Raw genomic sequence first — 16204 nt, 5'->3', positions numbered from 1 at the left:
AGCCAACCCGAACCGAACCCAAAACTTTAAATCGTCCGAACCCGACTGTACCCGGCTCTCAACCTAATGGAAGCTAACCCAACCCAACTTAAACAATTAATATCTCAACCCGAACCCGACTGATTTCCAAATTCTGGTCGGGTTGACCTTGTTATGGTTAGATCTTGCTGGTAATCATGCTTGAAGTGGTGATTGCATTTCTTTCCCCTAGCCTTCCTTCTCCTTTCAGGGCCTATCCGAAAGAGAATCCAGTACCTCTTGGTCGGGAATATCTGAATAGGACGAACCGGCCCCCGTGGATATCTTTGCTTCGGAACAAAACAATTCGAATTAGGCTCGGTCAACTGGAATGTGTATTCTCCATATAGGAGATCTTCCAATTGAGAAGATCCATCTAAGGTTTTATGTTCTAAAAAATACAAAACTGAAAAAAGGTAATTTTTTTTTTTAAATGTCGGGTTATGATGCGGGTCGGATTGCCCGATACCTCAACCTGAACCCTACCCGACCGCACCTCGGGTTCAACTTCCCCAACCCGAACCCAAACCCGACCCGACTCAAACACAACCCAACCTGTGATTTTTTTTCTGGTTGAACCCAACCCAAGTTGCACCCCCAATTATCTTCCAGATATTCTTGTGGTAAAATTTTCTAAAACTCTAGAATTTAAATTCGTCACCATCGAAATCTAGTAACTAGGATCTTGGCTTAAGCTCGTGGGAAAGAAAAATTAAGTTTTCCTGTGTTTAAAAGCTTCCTACGCCGATAGATTTAGTGTTAATTGATGGAGAAATTTGTTAAGAAATCTTTTTTAACGAATTTTCTATTAATATTTAGTATTAGATCTAACCATAATCAAGCAAATTAATTAAAATATATAGATCAAGAAACTGTTAGAAACAGCCTGTTTGAAAGGATTGAGGCACGTCAGAAATGGCGCTCTCTTTAGAGTCAAAACGCCTTCGTCTAAACTGGGTTCACCGGCGTTTAGCTCCCAAGATTCAACCATCCTTCAAGATCTCTTCCGTGCAGAGAATTGATCTCACGAACTCGTCAATCACCCATATCGCAAACACAATAAAAATAAAAGATAAAGATCCAAAGGAAAAATCCATCGGGGGGGTTTTCAAAGGGAGAAATTAATATTTTTGGGGAAGAGATATTAGGAAGAAGCAGGCGTGCTTTCTCACACATATCTATATGTCAGTAGAGAAAGCCGTTAGAGATATTAAAAGAGAGGATGTTTCATACGTTCCAAAAATCTCTCCCATTTGTAACTTACCAAAAAATGAGAGAAAATAGAAAAAGGTAATTAAAGCAATTTTAATTTTAAGTCATAGAAAAAACCTAACAATTTGATCATTTATAAGTCTACAAAAGGAGAGAGGGAGGGGGAGAGAATTGAGAGGGGAGGGTGAGGAGTGGCCGAAAAATGGGGAAAAGAAGAACTAATCCAAACAGAGTATTTTATCTCGTATTTTTCAGCCACTTAGGACCATCTTTTTGTGCTTCTCGTTTATCTTCCTTTCCTACTCCTTTTACCCCCTCTCTCACCACTTGTTACTCGTTTGTCTTCGTTTCCCATTCTTCCTATCCCTCTCTATGCGAGGAAAAACATTTCATAGTTGCCAAACTATGAAATGACCAAGTGTCATTTTAGGTGCCTGTTGGCCAGGAAACAAAGGCTTAAATGACAACGAGATGGGGGGTGGGTGTTGTCGCTGAGGGCAAATCCCACCCCTCCATTGCTCCAGATATGACACAAGTATAGAGTTGAACAGCATGCAGTGGGGACTACGGTGGTTGCTGATGTGGATAGACTTTTTGAAAGCAACGGCCCATTTTTCATCTACCACATGCGGTGGGCTACACAATGTTTAGGCTCACAAGGCAATAATAAGAGGGTTGTTGGGGACAACCATAACACAATCGTATCATAGACCTTGAAGATCCGCGACTAATGTGAGATATTTTGGGGGAATGGCCCACCCATAGAAGCGGCCTAATAGATAGATAGATTGGCCAATGATAAGTTTGACTGCTGAGATGGACCGATAGACCGATCTCAATTTATCAACCTGCAACCCCCCCCCCCCCCCTCCCCAACAAAAAGAAGAAGAAGGATAATGTGCCCCCCTTTGAACGTGATTTGACGTCAAAAGGCGTTAAAGTCTGCCCACAATTCATGTTGGAGGGGCTCATCGTGCACGGGGGTGAAAAAATCATCTCCCTTTCCTGAAAGATACTTAATGAGTACTGTCTTGTTTATGCAACTGGATCCGTTGATATGAAAGGTACATTTGAGAACACCTTGATCATGATCAGATGATCTTAGGCTCTTGAACCAAACCATCAAGGCTTTTTTTTTTTTTTTTTTTGAAATGATGAGAAATTTATTAAGAGGCAAAGCTACGGCCGAGAAGATCATTAAGAAAAGATTAAAAAACAAGATCACAAAATAAGAACATTGACAATCAATTAAGGGTGGAAATGATAAAGAAAATAATCTCTAGAACTGATCTTGCTACACCGTCATGAGGAAGCCAATTTGCTTCTGTTGGCTGACCCAGATGAGTCGATCTCCTATTCAGCCATCTGATCACGTTCATGGAATCTCCCTCCACAATGAGAGAATGCATATTCCTATCCGCCAAAAGTTTGTCTATCCCGTGAAGGCCTATTTAACCAAGCTCGACTTGTTGTCTCTTATGAGGCCACCTATGCCTACAGACTCGAATTATACAAGCTAGAGCCATTAAAGTTAAGCTTCACCTCTCCAGGTTCAGGGGAGCTCGTCTGGGAGCCACCTTCTCTTTACGAACCTTGCGCGAGCATATTTCCTTCAAACAACGTTTAATGTCTATCGCCGAGAACAAAGTGAAATTAGGAAGAGATCTCACCCAAGATATATAACAAGAGAAGTGATCCTGGAATATGAAGAATAGGTGCTTTTTGGCTCTATTAGTCAAGGTACGTGCATTTTTCTCCTTCCAAAGGATCCAGACTCTGGTTAACTTCCATAAAAAACATTCCCTTCGAGTGCCAGGATATCATACGTTAGATTGGATAAGGAATATAAGGGCCTGGATTTTCCTCTAGTTTGGCCGATATATCGTTATTGGATGTGGCCCAACATGCCACATATATCGGGATCTTCAAAACAAGCTTATAAATAACCATGCACGGTTCATTTCTTTTGGGATCCACGTTAGCCTGAGGGCTGAGGCTATACGAATCATCGAAACATGCTCAGAATTATTGGTACTCTAACTAGTACCATGAACCATCTCATTAAAGTATTGGACTTTTGCAAACGTCGGAAAAACACCGAATTAAAAAAGACACCGAACACATTTCGGGAAAAAGTTGACGATACGAAAAGTTATCCTTTTCAGCTTTCCAGGATAAGATTGGGTAAAGGTAAAGAGAAAACCTTCCGAAAGGAAAACAAGGCTGACACTTATCATGCTTCTCCTACATGGTGGGGGTGTTTGGATCTAGGGAAATTTATTTTCGTGGAAAATAATAGTCCACGAATCTAGTAGGTTTGGAAAAAAATTTATTTAAAAAAATCCATGGAAAATGATATCCCCAACCTTTCCTAAAGTTTGGTTTTATTCCCAAATCCAATCTTTCTATTCGGTCGATATCTCCCTGGACAGGTTGATTAAGCCAACATTTTAAGAAGTAAACAATGTTTTAAAGTAATAATTTAAAACATGGGTGAGAGTAGCATGAAAGCGGGGATAGCTCAGTTGGGAGAGCGTCAGACTGAAGATCTGAAGGTCGCGTGTTCGATCCACGCTCACCGCATTTTTCGACACCATTGATTAGCATCGGCTATGGCCCACCAGATCCCATTCATTTTTGAGGCCTTTATTTAGACGAGTTTCATTATTTAGTCCATTGTGACGGGGCCAACTCCATAGGCCCATTTTGTTTTCATTTTTAAGGCCTTGTTCTATGACCCTTCGGTTTTCATTCTCTTGCCTATCTAGTACCTACAAAAAATCAATGGTTTAGAGATCATCCATTAATGTGGGCCCTGTTACACCTTTTTTGTTTATGGCCCACCTGATCATCACCATTCATTTTTTAGACTGGGGCATTAAAGAAAAAGATCTTAGACCCTCTGATTTTCATTATAGGCTGCGAACGAATAATGGTTTAGATCATCCATTCATGTGGGCCCTGCTACACCTTTTTTTGTTGCGGCCCACCACATCAAAATCCCGATCATCACCAAAAAAAAGAATATAGATCCTCCGATTTTCAGTATCTTGCACAGTTGCACGTCTAGTAGGTTCGAAAAATAAAAAAATTTACTGGTTTAGATCATCCATTAATGTAGGCCCTGCTGCACCTTTTTAAAAAAAACTAGAGATACAGCTCCACGGGCCGTCCACAATGCAAGTAATGCATTGCGATCACCGATTTCAGATTTAGGCCATGTTTGCAACCATGAATTTTTTTGTCATGGAATATTTGCTTACCAAGTGTTGAGAGAGGGGCGTAGGGAGAATGGGAGAGGGAGAATTAAGAGGGCATGAGTGAGGATAGTCCTGGCAAAGGCAAACCGTGCCTGTGGGTCGAACCGACCCATTTACGGGCACGGGACTGAGTTTTAGTGACCCGTCAAAACTAACCCGTGTGTGACCCAACCCGCAAAAACACGGGTCGGGTCAACCCGCCGGTCACTTGGCTATTTTGAGGGTGGTGATTTTGTTATGCTAATCTAGTTAGATGGCTTTTTTTTCTAATGCAAATGATGGTGATTTTGCCATGCTAATCTATTTTTTAAGGGTTTGATGCCTGAATAGGTTATGGCTAGCACCATAGGTTGATCCCAACCCTCCGATTTGAATGTTAGAGGGTTGATCACTTGATCCTAACCCTCTATAGATCGGAAGGTTAGGATCAACCTATTGAAATGATTTTTGGGGCAACACCTATTTAGCCTGTGGGCCATCTAATGGACGGTTTGGATCATCCCACGGTGCCGGCCATACCGCCCTCATCAAAATCCAGTGATAACATTTCCCAAAATAAACAACTGTTTGAATTTGCGGGTGACCCACGGGTTGACCCGGCTCACCTGCGGTCCGCGCGGGTCACCTAAATTCTGACCTGCAAAAATGCGGGTCATTTCCTGACCCGCACCCGCATCACCCGCGGGTTGACCCGGCCCGACCCCACCCGTTTGCCAGGTCTAAGTGAGGATATGAATATGATGCAAAGTAGTACAAGGAAAAATAAACCTCTATTTAGGGAATTGTTAGCATCCATCGCAGAAGGCATTTCGCGGCCGGGAAATGCCTTTTGCGATGGACGCTAGCAAATCCCTTATTTTAAATAGATCTCCGTATGGGGCGAATATTTAATCAACAAAAGCGGAACATGCTGAAAACACATCCCCATCACTAGTCACCCACTCACCCTACAGCTCCAAACCATTCTACCCCTTTCAAAGAATGAGATATTTGCCCCATAAACACTATTATAAACAGTTATGGGTTGTTGTTGGGAACGTATAAAAGGGAATATATGAGCTTCAGTTCAATACAAGGCGGCCTCTCGCTAAGATTTGTAGAGTTAGTAATACCTGGAACTTGGAGGATATCCATCAGACTGCCTTCGTTCACTGATTGGAGAGTACCCATACGGAGGCAAAGGTCTTGGAGGTGTGAATTGGGAGTCCCCATACGAAGGCAAAGGCCTCGGAGGTGTGAACTGGGAGTCCCTATACGAAGGCAAAGGTCTCGGAGGCAGTGTGAACGGGGAGTTCCCATACAAAGGCGAAGACATTGGGGGTGTAACTCCGCGTGGAGAACCTGCAAAAACCATTGATTTTCATTTCCAAGGGAGTGATTTACTGGGGATGAAATAACAATACAGAAATTATCGCATATGCAAGTAGAGAAATGAATCCTGCTGGGTATAACCAGACTCCAACTAAATGAATCTTGAGTTCTACAGTAATAACCAGGAAGGTTAAAGAATGCCTTGCCAGTACAAAAAAAAACCCAGATTTTTTGGACAACCGAGTTAATGAATGTTTTTTTCAATATAAGTTTTGATTAATTAACGGGAGTAGTGTTTTGGTTTTTTGAACTAGTGCAAATTGTATTAGATACCTGATCATAGAGGAAGATAATAAAAAATCTACAAAGACCCTCGGTTCACCCCAGCACTGGTGCCGATCAGCCTCACTAGTAGCCGAACGACGTACATGCAGAAAGCAATCGAAAGCCTCTCCACTCTATCTTGATCTCATCAATAAATTTTGCGAATCCACAGATGAGGTCTACTACCACCCATCCATCTAATGACGGAAGTAATTAATGACACAAAACTTACACGTGGAGTAAAAAACTATCATTGCACCCCTTCAAAGAGTAAATTTCTACTTCTCACTAAACTGGAAACCATAACAATCCCTAGATTGCGATATATTCTCTCAATCAATTACTAAAGAGATACAAATGTCTACAGCCAAATGGTAAGGACCACCGGTAAGAGTACTAAGAGGAACAAGAAAATGAGATCTTCTACAATATGCACAGATTTGGAAAGAAACCACAATGAGATATTCCACAATATGCACATATTTGGAAAGTTCGAACCTTCCAATCACATTGCTTAGCTGCATTTTTGCATATTGTTTTGGCTTGTAAGCATCGGGTCACAAGCATCCAAGCTTGAAGAACAGTAATCCATATAGTGGAGGCTGAAACTATCTGAGTTGACTCATTGATAGTCAGTTTGAAATAAAGAACCCGTTTTACAGAACTCATGATAACTCACTTGAGTGCACTGGAGACTTGAAAAGAAACGGAAAAAAAAGTGACCAAGTAGACACTCAGCATTCAAGGAATTCAAAGAGCTGGAATACAACAAGCTTTTTAAAGTCAAAACTTGGTGCAATACTCAACCAAGTTTTGAGTCAAAATAACATTGGGCCTTTATCAAGTTCATATGGAGTTCAGAATTTTGGAAAACTTGGTTGTACGTGCATGCTAGTTGTCTTAGAAAAAAAGGGAAATACAACCCAGCAGCAGTAATAAAGATGAATCAATGATTGAGGTGATCTAGCTTGAGCGAGTCAAAGGAGTTTTGATTGACCTGATAGGACAACCAGGCTTGGAGGAAAATAAAAGCATTGACTCAGGTGAGTAAACGATTCATCTGAGGATAAATCTGTGGAGTAAACAGGTTTTTAAACAGTGATAATCCCAAACCTCGAGGCAAGGACAAAAATCCGTAAAGGAGTACACAAGTCATTCCTGCCTCATTCAAACCCAGTTTATAATCTGATAAACTGAAAATCAACTCATGGCGTGTTATGTTTTGGGGTGGTGAGCATGAACAATCTCGTCAAGTTACAACCAGTCTTTGACTGTCTCCAATGCAGTTCAGTTAGCAAAGAAAAATGGAAGCACAGTTGGAAGAATCCTTTTTTTAATGGCAAAGATTCATTAATAAAAATAGGGCAGAGCCTGGAGACCTATCATGCTGCCTAAGGTGAAGAAGCATAAAACGGGGAGATAGAACACAGCTTCTATGGACCGTAAGACTCCTCCAAGTCAACCCATTAGTTTCATTCCTAATTTAGATGTGGTTAAATAAGTGGAGCAAGCAGCTAAATTGCTCTCCTAAACCACAATAATCCCAAGCTCATATGCTACAAGTGTTACCAGCTGGGGCACGTGTCATCAGATTGCCCTTGTTTAAATTTCTTAAACATAGGTAAAGAATGTTATGGAGAATAATAAACTAGTGAAAAGACAATATATAATGATAACTTGGATATGCTAAAATATGATACAACTTATGCACAAGAAAGTGAAGGTCTCGGCGAGCCATATACAAGGCATGGGAACCTAATGATTAGCTTTGACACTATATTTAGTACACAATGCCAGTGAACCAGAATGCGTGTGACTTGACAATGGATAGCAGAAGTTGTGCGAATATTGTCTGGCAGGGCAGCTCATGGTCGACAAACCAAAGCTAAAGACAGAATCACATACTTAACTTTACAAGGTTGCTTGGCTCAGAAAGGGAGTTGACGCCTAGGCCGGTTACTGGACCCAGGTCGGAGGCTGACCGCGTGGTCTTAGGCCTTGTGCCAGCAATGCCCCCTGGTCTGGACTGGACTCTTAATAAAGATAACGGGAGCGCCTTTCCGGCCTTTCCCACCAGCAATTGCTTACAGGAGTAGTAAGGGTTTCTAAGTGTTGCTTGATTCTTTTTCTATCTTGAATAAGATTAAGTGTTATATGATGTTGTGGATATGGATTCTTACCAAAGATTATTGGGGAGACATTGGCAACTGATATGCCTGAGGATGGAAGTTGGCAAGTTGGTGCATGTGTGTTGATAGCATGCAATTATTAAGATCATGATTAAATATTGATTTCTGATACCCCAGACTACATGACATGCTAGATATGATGGTGGGATCATATTCTCGAAATTACCTTAAGAGGTTATCATTAGCCATGGATTAAACCAGGGGGCAAATGGAAGATAGACTACCGAGGAGTTATACGAGTAGTTTCTAATGTCACTTAAATTATTGCAATCATTAATTACATTATTGTGATGCTTCATCGCGTTGGAAAGGCACGATATGGACCAGTAAGGAGGATCGGTGTAATGTTCCAAGTGAAAACCTAAATGGAACGAGATAACAATATTCTTATTTTTGCTTCATGATGCTTTGGGACACATTAATTAGCAATGTGATATTAACGGCAGATATGGAAAGTCATGCTTATTAATAAAAAACAAACAAGAGAAAGGGAAATTTAGTGCTGGCAAAAAAACAAGCATGTCGCATGTGCAATAAGCCAATAATGAAAAGTTAAATCTGAAATAGGTCCGGTAATTAGAAGAAGATGGATAGGAGGTTAGAAGACCCACCATATGTGTTTGAGAAAGGACTACGATGTTCAAATGGAGGTTCCGTTGGAGCTTGCAGATCAGTTCGGTTCATTCTAGGATCTCCAAGGTGTGCACCAGGACTGTTGTATGAGACAGAACCCCTTGGACTTTCAAAGTCACGTATGCTGTAGCGGTCAAACCCACCATAGCTCCCATAGGGATCAGGGTTATCTCTAGGTAGAGAACTCCTGCCATAATTAGAATAATTCCCATAAGAGTCATCCCTTGGGAGGGACAGACTAGGGTCACCTGAAACAGATCGGTGCCCGCCAGAAGAAACTTCAGGTTTTCCATATAAACCAATCCCAGAATATGCTGGACTCACCTGCAGCATCCAAGACACACATTAGCTTCCAAAATCTACAAAGTAATAAGTACAGATCTGCCCCAATATATCGTCCAGTATGCCACAGAACCAACTTTTTTTTATAAAACATTCTCTTTAAAAAGTCAATGAAACTATTCAGCACCAACTTAAAGCACCTGAAGCAAATAAAGTATCTTAAATAACGAAGAATATCAAAGTACAAAGCAAAAAATTAAAGGTACCTCATAGAAAATCATAATTCTACTTTTTCATATCGAAACAACATTACACAGAACCTTATATCTTCCAATCACTCTTCCAGTATGCTACTGGAACTAAAATGTTTCCTGAATAAACAATCTAATTTTATAAAAACATAGCCTTAAAGAATCTAATTTTATAAAAACATAGACTTTCCAACAGAGACAGGGAGGCAAAAAATAAATAAGATCTCCAAAAAATAGCATCAAATGGCTGGAGAGAATAGCCTCCCCCCAAGCATTTGTATGGAATAGCCTCCCACAATTTAATCTATATAAATGTTGGTGTAGTAGATGCCATTATCATGTCCGAGTTTAGTTATCTGCAAGATGCATGATGTGGACTGAAGTCCTTACGGTATTTGATCTACGCACTCATATCAAAGTCTCAAGAGCAACTATGATAAGGTGGGGGGAATTTGGTTTGGTGTAGCTGTGTTGAGAATGGGCACTTCGCCATTTGGATTTTAGAGATAACAACGATACCTGTAATAACGCAGTAGGGCTCTTACCTGAGACCTAAGATAAATGTTTCAAGTGGAAACAAGAGGAGACAACGCAACACTGTTCTTTCTCTATGATTTGGTGGTACATACAGGCCCTGACAGATCTTCATAATAGTTAGTGCCCCTATGATGTTGTAGCACTATTTCTGACACTAAGGAGCTGTTTATGTTCATAAGCCCTTTATATTCAGTATCCAGGAGACTAAACTGTTGGGTATTTCAGGTGTTGTTTTAAGGGAACTTGGGTGTAAACCCAATTTCAGATTCTCCAGTTCAGAGTCTATTGTGTGTGTGTGTGTGTGTGTGTGTGTGTGTGTGTGTGTGTGAGAGAGAGAGAGAGAGATAGAGAGAGAGAGAGAGAGAGAGAGAGAGAGAGAAGGGGGGGGGGGGGGCGTCAAGTGGCGTGTGGCAAATCCCTATATTCTTTTGGTTTTGCTTGGGAGGAATGTAGACAACTCTTAAGTAACACTGAATAGCATAGTGGTGGAAGAGCTTTGATACCTGGTGCAGTGGAAGCTTTACTTAGGGAAAGGTAATGGTGAGGTATTGGGTAAATTGGAAGGAAACGGGGAAAGAAAAGGGTGGTCGAAAGGGAACCAGAAATAGTTGAAAAGGAGCAAAGGGTTGAAAAGGGTCGTTGAAAGGGCACCTGAAATAGTTGAAAAGGGACAAAGGGGCATGAAACTAATGAAAATCTTTGTTGAAGGGAAGGTGTTTGTGGCTGTTACAATTGTAGGTGTGATGATCATAATAGCCATACGAGACAAGAGCAGAGATTCTTCAGTTTCAAGATTGGCATCTACTAATCGAAGAGATGGAACTCACCCTGCTTTGCGGAAGAATTTGGAACAACCCTATTTCCACCCTGATCTATGAGACTCAGAAGGGGATCTATAGGAAATGCCCAGGAACTGCCAAAATGACACCCGTCCTGGACTAAGCTCCCCGAAGCATTCATATCCCTATTAGACTAGATCAAGGAAGCAGGATTCTTCCCTGGGAATGGGGAACCTCGATTCCCCGGATTCTCGAATCCGAAATGGGATTCTTCTCGAATTCCCAAAAACTGGGAATCCTGGTTTGGATTCGCCGGAAACCCGATTCCCACTTTTGGGAATCGTGGTTTATGATTCTCCGTAAACGCGATTCCCACTTTTGGGAACCGCGGTTTAATGTTATGTGGAACGCGATTTTGCGGCGATCCCCTGGAGATTCCTTGGCGATTTCCAACTCCCAACGATTCCCCAGCGACTCCCCGATGAATCTCTAGCGACTCCCCGACGACTCTCCGGTGACTTCACGATTCCTGCTTCCGACCATTCCGGGAGCCTTCGATTCCCGCTTTCGACTCCCGCTCTGGCAACCTTGGAGTAGATCTTACCATATATATTGCATATCACATGACGCCTGAAGCTAGAAAAATGACATTGCCCGTAAATCTAATCTCCCACGCGCATTCTCTACTTTTCAGTAGCATTTTTCTCACTCTCTTATTATGTCGGCTTCACTAGACCTCTCACGTTTAGATTTCACCATCTCCAGGACGCTTCTGGGAGCAAAAGCCTGAAAAAGTCACCTGCACCTAGAACAGAACTCCAGCCAACAAAATTTCCATGTCCCGCAATTACTACAGATCCAATCTCTTTGATTACGAGCTTCCCTTTGTTCGATTCCAAGGAATGATCTCTGCTTAGATTCACATGTACAGGTCTTTGTATTCTTTCGCAGGTGTATAACACAAATTTCCAGTCTCATAAGTCATAAGCATACACTAATCCTAGATGTACGCACCACAAGGGTATTTCCTAATTTAGGGGATACAATGACAATGGATTTTTGCATCTGCTTGGATCACTTGAGATTGATGGTCAAATAACATACAAAATGAGCACCTTAACAATTGGTCATGGTCCGCTGTCCTTCATTACAAGACATTAATTGGGCAATATTCATGAACCATAATGACATGATGTCTAGTGACGTTGGTGGATCTGTGATTCTGGTTGGTCATTTTCTAGGAGTCAGTGGTTGTAAAATGAAGGATATCACATATTTCATGTTTGGTTACTGTTGCGGCTGGCTTCTACTGCAGAATAGTTGGTTCAGCAAATGTGTAAACTTCATCTGGGGTGTTTCCAGCCAATGAAAATTAAGGGGAAATGAATCAAGCTACAAAGAGGAAAAAATAATGAAAGAATAGGGGATCACTATAGAAGTAAAACTTGAATAAATAAACAAAGGACTAACTATCGCTTATCATTACTAGCCAACCAGTTATTGTATCCCAAGAACCCCCTCCATAATGAAGCGAAGTAGAAAAAAGGAGCCCATTCCATAACTCAAATATGGAAAACCTAAGATACTATCCACAATTGCCACTTACTTGTTGGGGACTGGAAAGATCATATCGTGGAGGTGGGAGAGATGAAGGCGAATTTTGCCAGTGCCTGCCAACCGCTGCAACATATGATATAATCGTCAGAACATCCATACGTCCATTTGATACAGCAAAAAAGGATAACAAGACCAGAAGGTGAGCTAATCACAACTAAAACACCATGAACTCTAGAGAGAAAACCTGATAAAGCTTCCCGGTTCTGGGCTGAAGGGCTATTAAATGACTGCACCGAACTTTCCCGAGAATATAATGAGAAATCGCTCTTTGTATTCAAATTGGAAGTAGATCCTAGTGCACGTTTCATTTCATCCAAATGTCTTTGTGACTCTCCCCTGTTCAACTCCGGAAATATGACCTTAAAATATTGATCCAGGTGTCAATGAAGTATTGGGGTTGATGAAATAAAACCAAGGGGCCTAAGTTCTTGAAGAAATACCTCATCAAAAAACTCATCTGCACCAGGCATGTCCTTACTCATTGGCAAGACATAGTTGGCTGACAAGCACAGAATAAAGGCCACATTTAGGACCCCCAATACTCAAAACATAAGTTGTGCTGAAAAAAATAAAAAATAAAAAAATGCAAGCACTATGTTCTTTGAAATGTTAATGGATACCTAACATCTCATTCACTGCATCTGCAGGCACCTCCTTTCCCATTTCTTTAAATCTTTTTTCTGCTCGAAACTTCAGCTCATCTGGTGTCGGAAAAACAACCACTGCAATCTAATATACATCATATCATGGGAATCAGCAGTTTGTGTGTTTCTAAAATGGAATTTACACGCACAAGTTTATCAAAGATGAAGGCTACCAAATCCCATATAAAACTGGCTATCAAGTTTTGGAAGCTACCTTCTGATAGTTTACAAATGGCTTTATTTTACGTTTACGAGCACCCTTATAAACGTTTGTTTGATCGAGAATGTAATTACGAGGCGTCTTAGCAGCCCTAGCCAATAACGTATTAAATATTAATGTGGCTCGATCCATCAAGCGATCAAAACGTTCACCATAATTCTGCTTACGCAACAGTCCCGGTACCTGCAGAAAGCACAAGAAGAGATGATACGGGAAATAAAATCGATATATACCAGTAGTTCATTTTGTAGAATATGACAAAGAATAATATAAACTTCTAGAACCACAAACCTTCATTTGTTCCAGAGCTAGGTTTGTTCCAAGCAAAACATAGCGTTTTTCGGGGTGCTCCTTCACCCATTTCTCTGCCCAAGTACTTTTGCCAGAAGCAGGCAAACCGACCATCATTAATACTTCACAATCCTTGGGACTAGAAAACGAGGGACCCATTATCGCATTTCCATCTTCAATTGCTGAACTCCAAGGCTTATATCCTTCTTCTGGAACCAATCCATCATCAACACCAAACTGCACCTGAACCACAACATTTTTCAACAGAACATGCGGAAACAATGCACACTCCCATGGTAGCTTTCTCACTGGACAATTCACCACCCCAAGACCCCGTGGCCCTGCATCGAATTGTCTAGCAATCCCCAACCATTTCCCATTCTTCGAAAATCCAATTGAAGCCAATGGCCTAGTCTCAAGATCCACGGCACAAACAATTGTATCACCCACACCAAACTTCGTACCGTAATCTGAAAATTTCCCCGAATTCGAGAACTTCCCTGTACCACCAAAGCCGAAGCTATGGGCGCTTTCTCCAAGGTTTCCAACCTCATCATCCCCTCTCGAGATACCGACACGACACACATGTTGTTGATCCACAGGAGTATCTTCCATATTAACGGTCTGCTCCGAAATGACTTTGCAACCAAAGCAATACTTCCCTCCGGTTATACCGATAATTCCACGCGCACCAGACCAGCAATACGCAAACCCATTATCACAAAGCGCGCGACCTTGGAGACCATTTCCTTCTACATTGAAATCTAGTAAAATGAATTGAAATCAAAACTCTCATCAATATCAGAGGAAATAGAAGAAAAGCCACAAAAAAAGGAAAGTTCCTATCTTTCCGAAACCCTAGAATTCAAGTACGGGTAGGGTAGGGCATAAGAACTTGGAGACCATCTCCTTCCACATTGAAATCTAGTAAAATAAATTGAAAAACAAGAAACTCCTCAATATCAGAGGCAATAGACAGAAGAAAAGACGCAAAAACGGAGTTACTATCTTTCAGAAACCCTAGAATTCGAGTAAGGTAAGGCATAAGTGAGAAAACTCAAAAGGAAATTTAACAAAAGATAAACCCTAGATGGGGGATTTCCAGTTGAAGAAGAGTAATCGGTTTACCTAGATTGCAATCGGCGGGATTGAGTCCAACACAAGATTTGGGGTCGGATTTCTGAGAATTAGTGGGGCCAATGCCGAGTTTCGCCTTCTTGGCCTCTGGTTGCTTCTCCGAAGCCATGGAGAAATGAAGTCCGCGGGAACGAGCGAGAGAGAAAGACTGACGTTTAGCCTAAGCAAGCTTCCTCCGATATCTATAAAGGGAAAATCATTTTAAAAAGAGGAATTCTAGACTGAAGGGAGCCCTTCCAAAAAAGAGGTGAAAGGGCTCCCCAGCCAATGGGGGAGCCCTTTCACCTCTTTTTGCAAGGGCTCCCTTAAGTTTAAGCTTCCTCTTAGAAACTAAATTATGAACGGTGGACATTTCAAATCTATAAAAAATAGGGCCATAGGTACGAAAATAGACCATTTAGGACGAAAATACCTCCCTAAGCCATGTAGGCTCTAATCCCAAAGCTATTTCACCTACCACCTTTTCTTTTCTTTCTTCTTCCCCAAGCAAGTTTCAACGTGAGAAAAACAGCCATTGCCAACGTAAAAAACAGCCATTGTTCTTTGGGAAAAAAAATACCATTACTTACTAAACTACTTGGGTGATAAACATAGCTCCAAGTGTGTCTAAATTATGGTTCCAAGAGTGGTACTTGTGATGGAGACATTTTAATACTATGAAATTGGTTTTGAAACTGATCATGAGTGTTTTAAACCTTTCGAACCATTACATAGGCCCTGGAACCACTAGGGAACCATATTATAGTTGTTTCGAGATGTTAAGTGGTTCGAAAAGTCTAAATTATGGTTCCAAGAGTGTTACTTGTGATTGGGACATTACAATAGTATGAAATTGGCTTTAAAACTGATAATGAGTGTTTTAAACATTTTGGAAAAATTTCATAGTCTCCGGAACCACTTGGGAACCATATTATAGTTGTTCCGAGGTCTTAAGTGGTTCCAAGAGTCTAAATTATGGTTCCAAGAGTGGTACTTTTGATGGGGACATTCTAATAGTATGAAATTGGTTTTGAAACTGATCATGAGTGTCTTAAACCTTTTGGAACCATTACATAGAACTACTTGGGAACCATATTATAGTTGTTCCGAGGTGGTAAGTGGTTCCAAGAGTCTAAATGATGGTTCCAAGAGTGCTACTTGTGATTGGGACATTCTAATAGTATTTTGAAACTGATAAACCTTTTGGAACCATTACATAGGCTCCGGAACCACTTGGGAACCATTTTATAGTTGTTCCAAGGTGTTAAGTGGTTCCAAGAGTCTAAATGGTGGTTCCAAGAGTGCTACTTGTGATTGGGACATTATAATAGTATGAAATTGGTTTTAAAATTGATCATGAGTGTTTTAAACATTTTGGAAAAATTACACAGTCTCCGGAACCACTTGGGAACCATATTATAGTTGTTCTGAGGTGTTAAGTGGTTCCAAGAGTCTAAATTATAGTTCCGAGAGTGGTACTTGTGATGGGGACATTCTAATAGTATGAAATTGGTTTTGAA

At 41.0% G+C, this 16204-nt stretch overlaps 1 protein-coding gene and 1 non-coding gene across 2 annotated transcripts; one reads left to right on the top strand and one right to left on the bottom strand.

Annotated features, from left to right (window-relative positions):
* The first annotated feature begins 3740 nt into the window (after positions 1–3740).
* On the top strand, positions 3741–3813 carry TRNAF-GAA (transfer RNA phenylalanine (anticodon GAA)). The gene has a single exon. It is a non-coding gene; the product is annotated as a tRNA-Phe (tRNA).
* Positions 3814–5241: 1428 nt separating this feature from the next.
* Positions 5242–14949, bottom strand: LOC143883870 (uncharacterized). The gene is made up of 9 exons (XM_077387190.1): positions 14697–14949; positions 13569–14332; positions 13272–13460; positions 13034–13142; positions 12854–12912; positions 12598–12772; positions 12403–12476; positions 8926–9271; positions 5242–5831 (listed from the first exon to the last, which is right to left on the bottom strand). Exons 1-9 carry the CDS (start codon positions 14812–14814, stop codon positions 5593–5595), a joined length of 2073 nt encoding a protein of 690 aa, XP_077243305.1. The 5' UTR covers positions 14815–14949; the 3' UTR covers positions 5242–5592.
* Between the last annotated feature and the right edge of the window lie 1255 nt (positions 14950–16204).

The sequence above is a fragment of the Tasmannia lanceolata genome, unplaced genomic scaffold (genome assembly GCF_043159265.1).
Source record: "Tasmannia lanceolata isolate RefF3 unplaced genomic scaffold, GAP_Taslan_0.1 ptg000008l, whole genome shotgun sequence".
Lineage (NCBI taxonomy): Eukaryota > Viridiplantae > Streptophyta > Magnoliopsida > Canellales > Winteraceae > Tasmannia > Tasmannia lanceolata.
Note: the sequence above shows the minus strand (reverse complement) of the source record. Positions and strands in the feature narration are given on the sequence as shown.